Genomic DNA, 19,685 nt, shown 5'->3' with positions numbered 1-19,685 from the left:
AACAGCTGGGGAATTTGATCAATTGGTATTGTGTTTGCTTAGCATGCAATAGGTATTGGGATCGATGCCCGCATTCCCCAAAAACACATTTTTTTGTGGATCCAAGAAAGCTCCAGTTCACACTTCATGCAGCCTTGTCTTACGACAACCTACTGTCATGTAACAATGACAAGCAACTTTCCTGTAACACTGATGTCAAAATGTCAGATGAAAAAGCAAGACATTACTTACTTTCAGAGGAGCAGCGTAGCACACGCCATTGAGGCCCACAAACAAAGCTGTGGATAGTTTCCTTGAAGCCAGAGCAGAAAGAAAGAACAAATACAAATGCCGAAACCCAGGATCGAACCAGGGACCTTTAGATCTTCAGTCTAACGCTCGCCCAACTGAGCTATTTCAGCAATTCAATAAATTCAATTCTGTGGCAACCTTGACAATTCACATGCATGTGACTCACAATTTTGACAGTCAAAAAGTACATCATAGTCAGTACTGGGATCGAACTCATGACCTTGGCGTTATTAGCACCACGCTCTAACCAACTGAGCTAACCGGCCACTGGCTATTGGACGAAATTGTTGAGATGCACCGAGCCTCTGCAAGTGCTAGAGCGTAAACTAACAAGTCAACCAACAGCATAGCCTGACAAGACTGGACCCTCTTGGTTGCTTCTTGCGGAATTTCCAAACGGCTGGGGAATTAGCTCAAATACTTTGCATGCTATAGGTATTGGGATCGATGCCCGCATTCCCCAAAAACACATTTTTTTGTGGATCCAAGAAAGCTCCAGTTCACACTTCATGCAGCCTTGTCTTACGACAACCTACTGTCATGTAACAATGACAAGCAACTTTCCTGTAACACTGATGTCAAAATGTCAGATGAAAAAGCAAGACATTACTTACTTTCAGAGGAGCAGCGTAGCACACGCCATTGAGGCCCACAAACAAAGCTGTGGATAGTTTCCTTGAAGCCAGAGCAGAAAGAAAGAACAAATACAAATGCCGAAACACGGGATCGAACCAGGGACCTTTAGATCTTCAGTCTAACGCTCTCCCAACTGAGCTATTTCGGCAATTCAATAAATTCAATTCTGTGGCAACCTTGACAATTCACATGCATGTGACTCACAATTTTGACAGTCAAAAAGTACATCATAGCCAGTACGGGGATCGAACCCATGACCTTGGCGTTATTAGCACCACGCTCTAACCAACTGAGCTAACCGGCCACTAGCTATTGGACGCAATTGTTGAGATACACCGAGCCTCTGCAAGTGCTGGAGCGCAAACTAACAAGTCCACCAACAGCATAGCCTGACATGACTGGACACTCTTGGTTGCTCCTTCTGGCAATTCCAGAGAGCTGGGGAATTTGATCAATTGGTATTGTGTTTGCTTAGCATGCTATAGGTATTGGGATCGATGCCCGCATTCCCCAAAAACAATTTTTTTTGTGGATCCAAGAAAGCTCCAGTTCACACTTCATGCAGCCTTGTCTTACGACAACCTACTGTCATGTAACAATGACAAGCAACTTTCCTGTAACACTGATGTCAAAATGTCAGATGAAAAAGAAAGACATTACTTACTTTCAGAGGAGCAGCGTAGCACACACCATTGAGGCCCACAAACAAAGCTGTGGATAGTTTCCTTGAAGCCAGAGCAGAAAGAAAGAACAAATACAGAAACCCGGGATCGAACCAGGGACCTTTATATTTTCAGGCTAACGCTCTCCCAACTGAGCTATTTCGGCAATTCACAAATTCAATTCTGTGGCAACCTTGACAATTCACATGCATGTGACTCACAATTTTGACAGTCAAAAAGTATATCATAGCCAGTACGGGGATCGAACCCATGACCGTGGAGTTATTAGCACCACACTCTAACCAACTGAGCTAACCGGGGACTATCAATTGGGCGCAATTGTTGAGATGCACCGAGCCTCTGCAAGTGCTGACAAGTAAACTAACAAGTCAACCAACAGCATAGCCTGACAAGACTGGACCCTCTTGGTTGCTTCTTGTGGAATTTCCAAACGGCTGGGGAATTAGCTCAAATACTTTGCATTCGTGAGGTAGTTGGATCGATGCCCGCATGCTCCAAAATCACATTGTTTTATGGATCCAAGAAAGCTCCAGTTCACACTTCATGCAGCCTTGTCCTACGACAACCTACTGTCATGTAACAATGACAAGCAACTTTCCTGTAACACTGATGTCAAAATGTCAGATGAAAAAGCAAGACATTACTTACTTTCAGAGGAGCAGCGTAGCACACACCATTGAGGCCCACAAACAAAGCTGTGGATAGTTTCCTTGAAGCCAGAGCAGAAAGAAAGAACAAATACAAATGCAGAAACCCGGGATCGAACCAGGGACCTTTAGATCTTCAGGCTAACGCTCTCCCAACTGAGCTATTTCGGCAATTCACAAATTTAATTCTGTGGCAACCTTGACAATTCACATGCATGTGACTCACAATTTTGACAGTCAAAAAGTATATCATAGCCAGTACGGGGATCGAACCCATGACCGTGGAGTTATTAGCACCACACTCTAACCAACTGAGCTAACCGGGGACTATCAATTGGGCGCAATTGTTGAGATGCACCGAGCCTCTGCAAGTGCTGACAAGTAAACTAACAAGTCAACCAACAGCATAGCCTGACAAGACTGGACCCTCTTGGTTGTTTCTTGTGGAATTTCCAAACGGCTGGGGAATTAGCTCAAATACTTTGCATGCGTGAGGTAGTGGGATCGATGCCCGCATGCTCCAAAATCACATTGTTTTATGGATCCAAGAAAACTCCAGTTCACACTTCATGCAGCCTTGTCTTACGACAACCTACTGTCATGTAAACAATGACAAGAAACTGTCATGTAACAATGACAAGCAACTCTCATGTAATACTGATGTCACAATGTCAGATGAGAAAGAAGACATTACTTACTTTCAGAGAGCAGCGTATCACACACTCTAACCAACTGAGCTAACCAGCCGCTGGCTACAGAGCACAATTGTTGAGATGCACCGAGCCTCTGCAAGTGCTGGAGCGCAAACTAACAAGCCCACCAACAGCATAGACTGACAAGACTGGACACTCTTAGTTGCTCCTTGTGGCAATTCCAAACAGCTGGGGAATTTGATCAATTGGTATTGTGTTTGCTTAGCATGCTATAGGTATTGGGATCGATGCCCGCATTCCCCAAAAACAAATTTTTTTGTGGATCCAAGAAAGCTCCAGTTCACACTTCATGCAGCCTTGTCTTACGACAACCTACTGTCATGTAACAATGACAAGCAACTTTCCTGTAACAATGACAAGCAACTCTCATGTAATACTGATGTCACAATGTCAGATGAAAATGCAAGACATTACTTACTTTCAGAGGAGCAGCGTAGCACACACCATTGAGGCCCACAAACAAAGCTGTGGATAGTTCCCTTGAAGGCAGAGCATGAAGAAAGAACAAATACAAATTCCGAAACCCGGGATCGAACCATGGACCTTTAGATTCTGTGGCACCCATGACAATTTACATGCATGTGACTCTCAATTTTATTAGCTTTATTAGCACCACACTCTAACCAACTGAGCTAACCGGCCACTAGCTATTGGGCGCAATTGTTGAGATGCACCGAGCCTCTGCAAGTGCTGGCGCATAAACTAACAAGTCAACCAACAGCATAGCCTGACAAGACTGGACCCTCTTGGTTGCTTCTTGCGGAATTTCCAAACGGCTGGGGAATTAGCTCAAATACTTTGCATTCATGAGGTAGTGGGATCGATGCCCGCATGCTCCAAAATCACATCTTTGTCCTCCAAACACGACGAGTTGAGTTTTTACCAAAAAGTAACATTTTGGTTTCATCTGACCATATGACATTCTCCCAATCTTCTTCTGGATCATCCAAATGCTCTCTAGCAAACTTCAGACGGGCCTGGACATGTACTGGCTTAAGCAGGGGGATACGTCTGGCACTGCAGGAGTTTAGTCCCTGGCGGCGTAGTGTGTTACTTATGGTAGGCTTTGTTACTTTGGTCCCAGCTTTCTGCAGGTCATTCACTAGGTCTGGTGTCCTTTGACAGCTCTTTGGTCTTCGCCATAGTGGAGTTTGGAGTGTGACTGTTTGAGGTTGTGGACAGGTGTCTTTTATACTGATAACAAGTTCAAACAGGTGCCATTAATACAGGTAACGAGTGGAGGACAGAGGAGCCTCTTAAAGAAGTTACAGGTCTGTGAGAGCCAGAAATCTTGCTTGTTTGTAGGTGACCAAATAATTATTTTCCACCATAATTTGCAAATAAATTCATTAAAAATCCTAGAATGTGATTATCTGGATTTTTTTTCTCATTTTGTCGGTCATAGTTGAAAGTGTACCTATGATGAAAATTACAGGCCTCATCTTAAGTGGGAGAATTTGCACAATTGGTGGCTGACTAAATAATTTTTGCCCCACTATCTCATCTACTCACACATTATCATATATTGCCTGAAATGGAAGGAACCCGGGAATTAATATCTGCCTCATCCCAGGCCTCATAAAATATTTACAAAACATATTACACTTAGGATTTAAAAATATAGGCTGATTTAAAATATTTTCTAAAATGGTACATTCATAATAAATATTTGGTAAAAACTGCCCCCAATCCTCAAACACTTCTCTATAAAACAAAAGTATATTACCTAACATTTCCATTTTTACTCTAATTGCTGTTTTCCTTACACTTAAATCTACCAACTTCAAGCGATTTTTCACCCCCTTCCCATCCCATAAAAAAATTACTAAAATCTTATTCATTTCAGATAAAACCCATTCTGGCATATCCGAAACGTTCATTACATAAATAAAAATTGACATCAATGAATTTATTACAATTACTTTCCCTTTTAATTTCAAAGACTACCCCCCTCTACATATTTACCACCTTCCTAACTTTATTACACCACTCCATGTCAAATCCCTAGCTTCCATTTCCTTCACTCCTAACATCTTAATAATCTTTTACCACCTTAAAAGTACATTTCCCCTCATTAATCTTACTCATTACTACTGACTTCTCCATGTTAACCTTTGCACCTGATGCTTGTCCATATACTTTAAAACACTCCATCACCCTTTTTACACTTCCCTCATCTCTAACTGTTATTGTGGTATCATCTGCGTCTTGATGAATCAAACTAAAACGTCCTTGTGGAGTCTGTACACAATTTATAAGATCTTTTTTTCAGAAATGCTGCTAAAGGTTCTACCGATAAAACAAATAATAAAGCTGATAAAGGGCACCCCTGTCTCACAGATCTCTCAAGAATAAAATAATCAGTAAAAACCCCATTACACATTTCCCTACTTTTTGCCGCCTTATATAATTTTATCCATCCTATTATTGTATTACCAAAACCATATTTATCCATTACCCTAAACATAAAATCATGTTCCACCCTATCAAAAGCTTTATTTAAATCTATGCTTAACCATTTTATTTATCATACAATTAATACAATTAGATCAGCAATATCTCTACCAGGCACACTATAATTCTGTGTAGGTGCTATAATATCATTTAAAACTTGCTTCATTCTATTTGCCAGTATCTTAGTTAAAACCTTATAATCTGAATTTAATAAACTAATTGGCCTATAATTCTCCAGTTTCAATTTGCTCCCCTTATTTTTATATAAAATCATTATCAGCCCTGTCACCATAGATTCTGAAACATTATTATTATCCTCCATATATTGATAAACTTCCAATAATATAGGTGCTAAAAACTTTTATATATTTTATAAAACTCTGCAATTATCTCTATAATAATAATATCTCTACATAATCATTGCCAACTTCACCCTATACATTTTCAATCTTTCTAATATACACTGCTCAAAAAAAAGGGAACACTAAAATAACACAGCCTAGATCTGAATGAATGAAATGTTCTTATTAAATACTTTTTTCTTTACACAGTTGAATGTGCTGACAACATAATCACACAAAAATGATCAATGGAAATCAAATGTATCAACCCATGGAGGTCTGGATTTGGAATCACACTCAAAATTAAAGTGGAAAACCATGACCTCTACAACGCCTGGGCATGCTCCTGATGAGATGGCGGATGGTCTCCTGAGGGATCTCCTCCTGGACTAAAGCATCCGCCAACTCCTGGACAGTCTGTGGTGGATTGAGTGAGACATGATGTCCCAGATGTGCTCAATTGGATTCAGGTCTGGGGAATGCGCGGGCCAGTCCATAGGATCAATGCCTTCCTCTTGCAGGAACTGCTGACACACTCCAGCCACATGAGGTCTAGCATTGTCTTGCATTAGGAGGAACCCAGGGCCAACCACACCAGCATATGGTCTCACAAGGGGTCTGAGGATCTCATCTCGGTACCTAATGGCAGTCAGGCTACCTCTGGCGAGCACAGAGGGCTGTGCGGTCTCCCAAAGAAATGCAAGTTGAAGTTTTGTAAACAAATCCAATCTCACGAAGCGTGTTCATTAGGAGCAGACGAAATGTCAAAAAGTTCGATTACAGTCCGTAGAAACATGTCAAACAATGTATAGAATCAATCTTCAGGATGTTAAAATAAATCTTAAATAATGCTCCAACCGGAGAATTCCTTTGTCTGTAGAATTGCGATGGAACAGAGCTCGCTCTCATGTGAACGAGCTCAAGGCATTCTGCCAGACCTCTGACTCATTCCCCTCTCATTCGCCCTCACCTCACAGTAGAAGCATCAAACAAGGTTCTAAAGCCTGTTGACATCTAGGAAGTGCAACATGACCAATATCCCACTGTCTTCAATAGGGAATGAGTTGAAAAACGAACAACCTCAGATTTCCCACTTCCTGGTTGGATTTTTTTCTCAGGTTTTTGCCTGCAATATGTGTTCTGTTACTCACAGACATCATTCAAACGGTGTTAGAACCTTCAGAGGGTTTTCTATCAAAATATACTAATATATGCATATCTTAGCTTCTGGGACTGAGTAGCAGGCATTTTACTCTGGGCACCTCTGGACAAGAAGATAATAAGAAGCCATAAGAAGATAAGACTCATGTATCTGTGCCAATATAGCAGGAAACCAATTAAGACATATCGATTTTGGGGTGTAGTTACCCTTTAACTAGGCATGTCAGATAAGAATGACGGCCTAGGAACTGCCTTGTTCAGGGGCAGATTTTTACCTTCTCGGCTCAGGGATTTGATCTTACGACCTTCTGGTTACTAGTCCAACGCTCTACCCACCTGCCCGCCCAAGATTGAACTCGTATAATATTATAAAATGCACTTCTTTCAGTAAAGTGTTTCACATTCTCCACTGGTTGAAATACTATCCTGTGTCCTCAGATTAATGGAGTTAGATATGCATACGTTTTTTTCCTGTATATATGAATTACAAATCAATCATGTTTAGTCTATTGTATAGTTACAATGTGTAAACATTGATATCCCAGGAGCAGTAAACACTTTTGAAGTGTACAATTGTAATACATACATGCAGACACCGCATCGTTTGATATGACTGAAAGTGTCTGTCATACCAGAACCACACTTTTATTTGCCAAGGAAGAGTACATGATCGGTGAATATAGTCAATGTACAGGCTACAAGATGGGAATCTCATACGTGGTATTAACTCAAATACATGTGTATATAGGTCTTGCATCCTTGGCACAAAAGGTATATTCTACTCTAGGCTTCATTAATGCCATTCAGACTTGAGGTTCATTGATTGGTATGAATATTAGTTCAGAACTACGTTTTAGGGTCCATACCCAGAGCGGCAACAGTTATTTTTAATCCGACTCAAGCAAGTAAATAGCTAGCCATGTTACTTTAGCTGCATTGCAAGGCAAGCTTACAATTGTGCAGTCAATGCTTTAGCCAGCTAGATGCTTTACAGCCACTGTTTCACAAGACAACATCCTGGTTTGTTGGTTCTCAATAGTCCCTGAAAGACAAATTACAAATTCATTCTCCTAACACAAGCTAAAGAGATTTTCGTAATTTAACTTTGACAAATATTTTTTAATATATATATATATATAGCCACGTCTCTACATTATCACATTCCTCTCAAATTGTACATTTGCTTGACTCGTTGAGACAACTTCCATCTGTTTTGTCAGCAATCTTCGTTGAGCGCCACAAGGCAAGTGTGGCTCGTGTCAAAATTAGTCTTTGGGACCCAAATGCATAATGATTGCGCAAACTCCCCTTGTGGTGGTCTGGAGCAATGAAACCGTCCCACGGTGCAAGCTCGCAACTTTAAGGAGTGTCTTCAGTCCCCGCTGTTCCGTACGGTGTGTGTTGAAATCTTATCCTGATGCGGAATAGATTGCAACGTATTCATGGCTCTACCTTCGTAGCTCGGACTTGGAGATTGTGAAGAGATATCTTGTGGGGAATGCATGGGTGTCCGAGCTGTGCGCGAGTTTAAAACAGACAGCTCGGTACATTCAGCTTGTCAACACTTCTTACACAAACAAGTAGCGATGAAGTCATGCTCTTCCCATTTGAGCCATGAGAGATTGACATGCATATCATTGAAGAAGAAATGTCCATATTGGATGGAAACCAAGCTAGTGAGAGGTATCAAGGAAAGTTGTAATTTCAGTTGAAAATTACCAACACTGCAACAGTGTTCAACACTTATCTCCCTCCGGTGGATGGTTGAGTTCCATGCTTACAAAAAGGGTTGATTGATACATGTCAGATGACAAGCCTACGACATGGTGTTCAGGTAGCTCCAACGGTTAGGATTGTTTAATAGAGAACACTTTATTTGTCATGTTAGAACAATACATTACACCCAAAGAATGTATCCAGAAGAAACATATACATGACGCTCCTCAAAGAGGTCTTTGACATGTTGTTGACCTGTTGAGAGAGAGAGCGAACCTATTAGTTCAGTTATGGTCTGCCAGGGTCTGAAAAGCATAAAACAAGACCTACCTCTTTTCAGGTTGTCCTGATTCACACATTGTCCACTACAGGGGCCGCCAGTGGGACTACTGGCATCACAGATGACCACATCACAATGGACAAAGACCTAGGAATCAAAGATTTTATGGTCAGTTTTTTTGTTACAATTCTTTAAGGGATGATTGCCACTCACACAAAATTAAAGAATAAAGATTGTTGGGTGAACTTTGTTACCTGGCCACTCGGCTCAACCGCATCATCGGCGAAGGAAAACATATAGGCCTCAAAGCGTTTGACGTGAGAGGGGAAGTGGACCCTGGCGTCAGCTTCTACCGGGTGGAAGACCACACGGTATGGATCCTCGGGGTTCTCACAGCTGCCAGCGTAGAGAGAGAGGGACTAAGTTATGAACAAGAAAACGCTGCAAACCCCAACCGCCTTGTGTACGAAGTCTTGTGGTGGTGTCATGACTGTCCTGTGAGGATCAGATCAATTTACAGCAGAAGTGGGTTCTCCCCCTCCAGTATGAACTAAAGGAATGTTTTTGCTAACAGGCTTTACCCAACAATCACCTTTGTCTTGAAAAAACATATTTCATATACAATGTAAAGGCTAGAGACGTCCTACCTGTAGAGTAAGCACGTTTCTAGTAAAAATCACAAAATAAAAACCAATATGACATTCATTTTCTATAGCTAATCTCTGAGTGCATAAAAGGAATGGTAACAGAAATTAACATTAGACCAGAAAACCGTGAGGCGCAAGCTAGACGTTTGGAACTTTCCTAACCAAGAAAATTAACTTAAAGACCATTCTGCTACCACATCCAAACCATCCTACTCATCACCCACTGAGGAATCAGCGACAGGGTTGATTAGCCTATCTTCCAGAACGTGTGAAAGGAAAATCCATCCTGTAGTTCTGTTCAAGACTAGTCATTGGAGCCACGGACAACCAACAACATTGACCTCATGTAGCCAATCAGAGAGAAGACCAACCACCTACCTTTCCACAAATACATTTATGCCTGTACTCCAAGCTGGTGCCGGTTCGTGTGTTCAAAAATGTATCAATGATAAGCGTCCCTTACGGAACGGTGGGGGGTGTGAAGAGAAACCTTGTAACAAGCTGTCATTGTGTCACCTGTGTGTTTAGCCTGTGTTATTTAGTTAGCTAGTAATTCAATTAAACCAACTTGTATAGTACTGAATCATAAGGCTGGGGTTTTTGCAGCTGCAAGGAGGATACGATGTAAAGTTAATAAGTTGACTATCAATTTAATAGATTTCTACCGTCTAGAGTTGAAGTCGGGAGACGGTAACATTAAAACCGCTTCCTCGGCACCCCAAATCCTACGTTTTTATTTTATTTTAAAGAACAGAAATTGGGCTTTCCGTCAACAATATTTATTTTGGTCTACTGCAATGGCTTGTTAAATGACAGATGTCAATGGAATAGAATATACATGTTTGACATGGTGAGATGTCCCTCTAAATGGTTCTTAAAATTCTAAATGATCCAGAAAGGTCGCCTGTAGTCTGACCAGAATATTGATCGTGGTTTAACCAAAGTTGCCGAATAGACAGTCGGTATCATCAACAAGGCAATCATATTTTGCAACACAAGTACTTCATTTTAAACAAGAATTTCATGCAATGCGCCAGAGCAATTCTTCCGCTGTTGGAGAAAAATTTGTCACAAAATAAATTCCACACCCACGGCATCGGAGTCACATGGAGGACTTCTGTGAAGGGCGCAGCTCTACTATACAAAGTAACCTACGCATTGACAGTTTAGGCCTACTTTTTTAATTTGCATCTTTGGGAGGTTTATCCTTTACGGTTTAACTGCCAGATATTAGCAAAAAGGAATTTGTGAAATCTGAAGACGTTACATTAAGAGAAACACCCACACCAGTACAAATCACTTGAGCTGACAGACGATAGTAAGGATTTTGCACAACGATATAGTTGCAGCTGAAGTGACAAATCTGAACCCATTTTGTGCACAGCCATGTGAATGTTGTGTCTTTTCCTATGATATACAAAACATTTCAGCCTGTTTTTTTTAAACTGCTATGACATTGCTGATTTAATAAACAGTTACGCCGTGTCCACATGGCCAAATTTAGGTTGATACCAATTCATAAAAATTGTAAAATTGCATGATTTCAAAGCAAACCCGATCCCCCAAATGAACGGTTTTGACAAATAAAGTTGCTTCACTACACTGCTTGGTGTAACATGCAGCCAGATACTGAAAAGGCACCCGCAAATTAAAGTGTCATTTGCAGCGTGCATAATCATGGGCAAAGTCATTGTAGCCCATTACAAGGTAGGAAAAAGAAGTCATCTTTCTATAGTAACCCAATTTAAATTCTTGAGATAAAAATTAGGCCAGCATGTCCATCTGTGGCAAAGTGCTCACCCAAATAAAAAAATGTGGTAACATTTTTTTTAAATATGATCATTAGCTAGCTAAATAAGGTTAGCAAGATGCTGCTACACTTGACTGTGGTATTTGTTCATGTTTAGCAACTTCCAATTAGCGCATTCCTCTAGGACAGGAAATTCCATTGAAAGCGGCATCAACTTCTGGGGATCCTGTCAACTGATCCTATTCAGTTTCAAACATCCCCAAGGATTGGAAAGCTGCCGCAGTCATCCCCCTCTTCAAAGGGGGAGACACCCTGGACCCAAACTGTTACAGACCTATATCCATCCTGCCCTGCCTATCTAAGGTCTTCGAAAGCCAAGTCAACAAACAGGTCACTGACCATCTCGAATCCCACCGTACCTTCTCCGCTGTGCAATCTGGTTTCCGAGCCGGTCATGGGTGCACCTCAGCCACACTCAAGGTACTAAACGACATCATAACCGCCATCGATAAAAGACAGTACTGTGCAGCCGTCTTCATCGACCTCGCCAAGGCTTTCGACTCTGTCAATCACCATATTCTTATCGGCAGACTCAGTAGCCTCGGTTTTTCGGATGACTGCCTTGCCTGGTTCACCAATTACTTTGCAGACAGAGTTCAGTGTGTCAAATCGGAGGGCATGCTGTCCGGTCCTCTGGCAGTCTCTATGGGGGTGCCACAGGGTTCAATTCTCGGGCCGACTCTTTTCTCTGTGTATATCAATGATGTTGCTCTTGCTGCGGGCGATTCCCTGATCCACCTCTACGCAGACGACACCATTCTATATACTTTCGGCCCGTCTTTGGACACTGTGCTATCTAACCTCCAAACAAGCTTCAATGCCATACAACACTCCTTCCGTGGCCTCCAACTGCTCTTAAACGCTAGTAAAACCAAATGCATGCTTTTCAACCGGTCGCTGCCTGCACCTGCATGCCCGACTAGCATCACCACCCTGGATGGTTCCGACCTAGAATATGTGGACGTCTATAAGTACCTAGGTGTCTGGCTAGACTGCAAACTCTCCTTCCAGACTCATATCAAACATCTCCAATCGAAAATCAAATCAAGAGTCGGCTTTCTATTCCGCAACAAAGCCTCCTTCACTCAAGCCGCCAAGCTTACCCTAGTAAAACTGACTATCCTACCGATCCTCGACTTCGGCGATGTCATCTACAAAATGGCTTCCAACACTCTACTCAGCAAACTGGATGCAGTCTATCACAGTGCCATCCGTTTTGTCACTAAAGCACCTTATACTACCCACCACTGCGACTTGTATGCTCTAGTCGGCTGGCCCTCGCTACATATTCGTCGCCAGACCCACTGGCTCCAGGTCATCTACAAGTCTATGCTAGGTAAAGCTCCGCCTTATCTCAGCTCACTGGTCACGATGGCAACACCCATCCGTAGCACGCGCTCCAGCAGGTGTATCTCACTGATCATCCCTAAAGCCAACACCTCATTTGGCCGCCTTTCGTTCCAGTACTCTGCTGCCTGTGACTGGAACGAATTGCAAAAATCGCTGAAGTTGGAGACTTTTATCTCCCTCACCAACTTCAAACATCAGCTATCTGAGCAGCTAACCGATCGCTGCAGCTGTACATAGTCTATTGGTAAATAGCCCACCCTTTTCACCTACCTCATCCCCGTACTGTTTTTATTTATTTACTTTTCTGCTCTTCTGCACACCAATATCTCTACCTGTACATGGCCATCTGATCTTTTATCACTCCAGTGTTAATCTGCAAAATTGTAATTATTTGCCTACCTCCTCATGCCTTTTGCACACATTGTATATAGACCCCCCCTTCGTTTTCTACTGTGTTATTGACTTGTTAATTGTTTACTCCATGTGTAACTCTTTGTTGTATGCTCACACTGCTATGCTTTATCTTGGCCAGGTCGCAGTTGCAAATGAGAACTTGTTCTCAACTAGCCTACCTGGTTAAATAAAGGTGAAATAAAAATAAAAAAAATAAATCCATGCTGCACAGGCATCTGAACCATCCTTTAGGTTTAGTGCAATAACTGTTTTAAACACAAGAGGTCACTTGTGCCTGAATTCAACCCAAAACCAACAACTATTCAGTCAGTGTTAAAAGCAGTTGTATGAAACCAATCGGAAAGGCAAGCCAAGCTTGCCAGCCGCTCTTGATTTCCATTCGACTGACCATCAGCTTGGCACAACACTGAACTGTAGCAAACCAAAAGGATAACATTGAGTAAAAAGGTGTAGGTAATGCCAACATTAACCTTTTCACACACACAAGTTCCAAATATCTTCAACAGTCGCCCCAGTGGGAGTTGATTTTATGCGCGTGATGTCAGAATGCACTCACCGTTCCAACATGTGGACATTTAACCCGCGCTGACCTCAGACCAAGGCACACTACCTGCTAATTTTCTAGAGGCCGTTTCAACTTCTAATTTTACCTCATTCATTCACAAAAGTAGCCCATTTCACTGTTGCAGACCATTTATATTTGAGAATTTAATGAGCCGGACAAACTTTCCTTCAAAAGAAAGCCCAAGCACTTCCCCAGATCAAGTATACAGTCCTTGAACATTTATTGCCTTCCTTACAAATAACTGTGGACATGCGTGTATTCCTATCAAAGTGCCTTATTTTCTGTGTCACGTGTTGTCGTTTCTACTGCATCGTACCATAAGTATAATGTACTTAGCGTTTTATTCATGCTTTCTGATTCTTGCCTAGATTGTAATGGACACGTGTATAACACTTGAAGGTGGTACTGAATATGAGCTAACACCATACAATGCAGTCGGGTTATCACGTAAGCGTCTGTCAGACTTATGGTGATCTCAACTGGAGTACCCCCATTGTCATTAATGCACTGAAGTCGTCAGTTGATTTGAACATGGCATCAGAGTGTAAACTATGGTACCTCAGGGTTGCCAGATCAGACCTCCCTTTCCAGGGGTATATAGCTTAGAAAAACTGTCTGCCTCACCATTTATTGTTGATAAATTCCCAGTTCTTAGTAATATTTCCTGCATCATCCTCTTCACAATACCTTCCCCCAAGGACTTAACCCCCCCAATAATGGATTGTGCTATATCTTGCAACTCTGTTTAGCTTTCGTGCTAGGTGACAACAATTGGCGTTTTGTATAGTTACCTGTAAACTACTTGTCATGTGTACGCCGTAACAAGTACAAACATTATCACATGCTGAAGTGGCCAAACTAAGTTAAGATCTCAGGCAACGGGCGCAGTGAACAGCATTCTAGGAGTTCTTGCTTGACAAACATGGCTGCCATACTTTCTATACTAGATTTACATGGCTCCCTTGTACCGCATCATACTGTAAAACAAGTCAACCTGTTATTTAGACTAGATGATAACGTTAACATTGATATATTTTACAAGCAAAGCTGGAATAAAGTTGTGAAGAACTTCATTTCTCAACACCACAACATCGTTTAGATGATTTCAGACAACGCGGTTTAGAGTCGATGGATGCAGCATACGTTCCGTTCCAATGATACGCTGCAGGGACCACTCAGTGATAACAAGCATGTGAAATTGGGTGGAGATCTGTGACAGACCACACATGGCTCACATCGTTTTTAAGCATTGTGACCACTCGACCTATGGATGGGGGCATAGCCACGGTAGCCAAAGTAAATGGCCTGCCAAGCATGATAGGTTGCTAATTACTCAGGAACCACACCTGTGGAATAACACTTGTTTAGGCCCAAAAACAACATGTTACCCATTAATGATGAGATTCCACCGGGGTCGGGAGTCACGGTCCTCGTTGAGGGTGGCCCAGCAGTGGTCAAGCACCAGCGCTACCTTGGGATCAGAGGACGTGGTCAGCTCCACCTCAAAGTGCAGAGGCTGTCTAAGGTACCTCACCACTGGATAGTCCTCCTCCTGGTGGAACGTGTTATACGAGGCGTCTGGAACACAGAACAAGACAACCGGGGGTCGTGTTCAGTGGGCACCATCTGAACTTGTCCATTAAGAAATGCTCGTTTATCATATCCTGTTGTGCCCCAATGAACACAAGCCATTTATAGCCAACACTATCCACCCCCCACTAGAGGCTTCTGACAAATAGCCACACCTGTAGATCTCAGAACGCAAGAGTAATATATCACAAGGCTTACATTTTTGGGAATGGTTTTGTAAAGGAGACCTTCCAAGATTCTTTTAGAGGCTAGGGGTCAAGTTGAAATTCTGAATTTGTGCACGCTTACCCTGAGCGAGTCTCATTCTGACCATTAGTCGACCCGTCCCAGTCTCGGCAAAAGGCTCGTTGTCACGCGGCCTGGTCAGAAAGGCCAATGTGCGAGTGATGTTGGCCACATAGTAGCAGGAAACCTTTAACCTAAAAAAGGGATGTGAGCAACTTCAATAGGGGAAACGTCAAGCAGTAGAGTGGACACTGGTAGTAGAGGCACATTTTCCCTATATACAAAGTATTGAGCAATGGATGAAGAAAAATGAACCTTATGAAAGCTAATAGCTACAATTGTGATGCGTAATGCACTTACTGATATTCCTCCTCTGAAGACGTCGTGGCATTCAGCTTCACCTCAAGTTCATCTGGCAAGGAGATTTCGTTCTCATACAGCATGACATTGTTGATAAACTATGTAGTAGAGGGGAATTGCTTATTACAGCCTGCAGAAGCAAACAGTCCATAAATACACATCACCTCAGGGTAATAGTCATTTTACCTTCCTGGTGGTGCCACAGGAGTTCACAGTGAAGTGGAAGTAGGCGAAGCGATCGTCACTGTAGGTGGGACCACAGGCGGGGTCGCTCAGGGTCAGCTGACCGGGGTTCAGACCGGGAGCAGACTCCACCTTCACTGCCAGCGCAGTCATCGTTCCGTTAGAGAAACACTCTTGGAGGTGGGAGAGCAAAAGACAGGTAGCCATCAGACCTGGGTTCTGTATTTGTTACACTTATTGAGCTTGAACCAATGGAATAGCACCAAAAATGCAAACCATGCCCATCTGGCACTACCATTTAGACTCACGGTATTTGCAAGGAACCCAGGTTTGGTAACCATGTTAAACGACAATTTATCGTAAGTAATTGTTTGAGAACCAACCAGTCAGCGTTTTGAGGAAGCTGCAAGCCAGGGAAAAGTATTTGATGGTCATGTTGTTGTAAGGATTCAACAGAGCCACATCCAGTCTGCTCCTGACAGAGGACGAGTGAACCGACTGGGAACCAATGGGAGAGTTCATTAGTCCAATATTGTATGCATGTATACAGGGTAAGGAATGCAAGGCTAGCTGCAGCAATTTAGGTTAACATGTTTTGGGAGAGCGTCGTACCTCAAACACTGCGTCCGGCGAAGAGAAGGGCAACGTGATGGTGAAGTCTGTGTCGCCCTCTGTTAAATACTGTTGAGCAAACTCATGGTTAAGCAGCCGCTTGCCAACCAAGACCACAAAAAAGGGCTCTTGGTTCCTGTAGTCCACAGTGATGTGGAAGTTCTCCTGATCACAGTTGCCAGTGACTGAGGGTGGCACTACAAGGACAAACAGGGTTGTGTTCATTATTTAAGCACAAAAAACAGGAAGGTACTACTTGAACTGGTCCAAGAAGAAACCCTTGTTTAGATTGCAAAATGTTTTGCTACGGTGGGACTGAATAAACACAATCCTGGCAAATCAGGAACAGGGAAACTGGGTCCAAATACTCTAAAGCTTAACATTTTCTTTGTAGAAAGACCGCATAGGAAAACCCTACAGTATGGCTAGTTGGTCTTTCACTGCCAATTTCCCTTCAGGGCAATCATTAACGAGAGGAAACCATTCAACAGTAGTTTGGCGTAGTCCAGAGGCATACCAATGTCCAGCAGTACAGCGTCCACAACGGCAGAGTGAGAGAAAGGAGCGTACTCTGGAAAGATGACCAGGCCGTAGATCAGCTGAAGCGTGAAGGTTGTGACACCTTGTTCCGCCCTTCTCTGTAGTGAAGTTAAAAGCATTGGTCAGCATTGTTGCAACAGAACTCTATTCAACATCAAGTGACAACTAAGTACATATGGGGACTATTAAAACAAACTATATACTTATAGTAATGTTGCCCTCATTCCTCTGAATCAAATGCATACAACTGCCAAAATAATGGAAACACTTGAGTAAATGAGGGATACAAAGTACATTTGTGCCATTATTTATATTTTGTTGGTGGCCCACTTATTAGGGCATGAACAAATCACTGCGTGTGGCTTTGCATTTAACAGAAACACACCTCCTTAAAGACCACCGGGTCTGAGAAGGGCACCTCCATCCTGAAGGTCTTCAAGGTGTTGTCCGGGGATCTCTGCTCTTGAACATTGAAGCCCCTGGCGTTGCACTCTGCAACAGTTAGCACCATGGTGGGAAAGGTGATGTTCAGCAGCTCCACATCAAGGTTGAAGGTCCCCAACTCAAGCACAAACACTGCCTGCTCAGGAACTGTGTCTAAGGGCGTGTCTGTTCATTGGCAAACAAAGGAAACCATTTTGAAATGCGGTACAATGGAAGTTGAAAATGTACATTTGTTATTGGGTAAGTCCAGGTATTGCCTCCCTGTTTCAGTACATTTTCTGTTTTGTGCCTAACGAACAACCCAGGCATCCCAAATTACCATAGGCACTATTTAACTAAACCAGACTCACAGTTGCGAACTTGTGGAGGCCTGGCCATCGGAGGTGTTGTGATAGGGAAGAGGACTTTATAGCTGGTGTTCTCGTGTGCGACCTCCTCGATCCACAGCAACTCAAGCATGGGCTCAATGGTGTAAGTGACAAAGTACTGGTCATCCTGAATATGGCTCTGTAAGGGAGACGAGTGATGCAGTCAGGCTGTAATACACAATTTGAGTGCAAAAACAGGTAAATGTTCCTTAAAAGCCAGAATGTTAAATACAATTATTCAACCACTTGTCTTTGCCGCTCGTAATTTAAGACACAATATCCAAAGGAAAGTATTGGTTACCAGACTTTAGAAAGCTGGTAGGTGTATGGTTGTCAACTTGCATTTCTGGCGGTGTGCATTTTCAAAACAACTGACACGCAAAGTAAACACTTGCGCAATATGTAAACAGCAGCCGAGTGTTGCTTGCATTCAGTTGACAGTGGCAAAGCTACCGCCTCCCTAAAAAGTCAGGTAAACAATACTTTAGTGTGGATATTTGGTCTGAAATTTCAAGCGGCTAAAGGACAAACTGCAAAGACAAGAGGTAGAGTATGTTTAAGTGTAATTTTATGCAAAATTCTCACAATTTTGCAAACCATTGTATATTAGCCTGGTTAAGCAAACAATTGCTCAATAAGAAACGTTTTACACAAGACAACGTTTCTAGGAGTTTACCCATGAGAGATGGTAAAGGGTTACTGCAAAGCACTGACAACTGCTATAGTATAAAGGGCTCTACAAATAAGACAGGAACATTTTACTCATCCAATGCTGACCTTGAAGTAGCCGCCAACCGCCCCCACCGGAATTTCAACAATAATATGAGCCTCTGTGACTAAAACCGAGTAGTTTCTGGCAGCCATTTCCTCAGTGTCCAGCCTCTTAGCGTCAATTCCCATGTACACCTCCAACATGGTGAAGGCATCAGAGGAGAAAAGTGGGTCTATGTGCTTGGGCATGTACCAGGTGATCACTTCTGGAGTAAAGGCCACTGCCTCTGCAGTGACACAAGAAGCCAAGTGCACATCAAAACAGAACATTTTGCAACTGAAAACTGTGCCATTATTTGGAAAAAGTTCACCAAAACATTTTCCCAACTGAACACTACATGAATGTCTTGTCTGGAGCCAATTAAGAACTGGGCTTATAGGCTCTTAAATTATTTCACACTCAACCTGGTGTTGGACAAACAGCCGTGGCATCTACTCGAGTAACCAGCCACTTCTGCTCAAAGAAGGTTGAGGTTGAGAGCACCCGCATCGGAACCCCAGCTACCTGTTCAGGGGGCAACCACACCAGGGCAGTGTTCAGTAGGACACACCGTATTAACAATATGTTGCAGAGTTCAGGTAGGGCCACCGTTTCCAAATGTTTGCTCTACTAAACATGACCCAGTTCATGGAGGTCAGCTTACATTCTGGAGGTATGTCTCCTCTGCATTATGAGGGCTTCTTAACACCAGCCGTGTGGGAGTGTTGGCTATTGCATAGCCCTTTCTTTGGACCTCATCCACATTCATGACATTCTTGCTAGGACTAAAGACGACTGCTGTCATTTTGTATCCTGAAGCAACAGCCTGTCTCAGGAAATGGAAACATGAATTAAACAAAATTGTCAACAAACGCACATTGTTAAGCGCCATCCTGTCATTTTG

The 19,685-nt window shown here is 42.6% G+C and overlaps 1 protein-coding gene and 2 non-coding genes across 3 annotated transcripts; all 3 read right to left on the bottom strand.

Moving 5' to 3' along the window:
• Positions 1-1,002: 1,002 nt before the first annotated feature.
• trnaf-gaa (transfer RNA phenylalanine (anticodon GAA)) lies at positions 1,003-1,075 on the bottom strand. The gene has a single exon. It is a non-coding gene; the product is annotated as a tRNA-Phe (tRNA).
• Positions 1,076-1,157: 82 nt separating this feature from the next.
• Positions 1,158-1,231, bottom strand: trnai-aau (transfer RNA isoleucine (anticodon AAU)). Its single transcript has one exon. It is a non-coding gene; the product is annotated as a tRNA-Ile (tRNA).
• Positions 1,232-8,773: 7,542 nt separating this feature from the next.
• Positions 8,774-17,655, bottom strand: LOC116365372 (zona pellucida sperm-binding protein 2-like). Its single transcript, XM_031818028.1, has 11 exons — positions 17,604-17,655; positions 17,196-17,316; positions 16,679-16,875; positions 16,450-16,564; positions 16,070-16,239; positions 15,884-15,981; positions 15,587-15,717; positions 15,097-15,286; positions 9,177-9,318; positions 8,973-9,069; positions 8,774-8,897 (listed from the first exon to the last, which is right to left on the bottom strand). Exons 1-11 carry the CDS (start codon positions 17,640-17,642, stop codon positions 8,824-8,826), a joined length of 1,374 nt encoding a protein of 457 aa, XP_031673888.1. The 5' UTR covers positions 17,643-17,655; the 3' UTR covers positions 8,774-8,823.
• Between the last annotated feature and the right edge of the window lie 2,030 nt (positions 17,656-19,685).

This window comes from Oncorhynchus kisutch, unplaced genomic scaffold (genome assembly GCF_002021735.2).
Source record: "Oncorhynchus kisutch isolate 150728-3 unplaced genomic scaffold, Okis_V2 scaffold1232, whole genome shotgun sequence".
In the NCBI taxonomy this organism is placed as follows: Eukaryota; Metazoa; Chordata; class Actinopteri; order Salmoniformes; family Salmonidae; genus Oncorhynchus; species Oncorhynchus kisutch.
The sequence above is the reverse complement of the archived record's forward strand: the minus strand, read 5'-3'. Positions and strand labels throughout refer to the sequence as shown.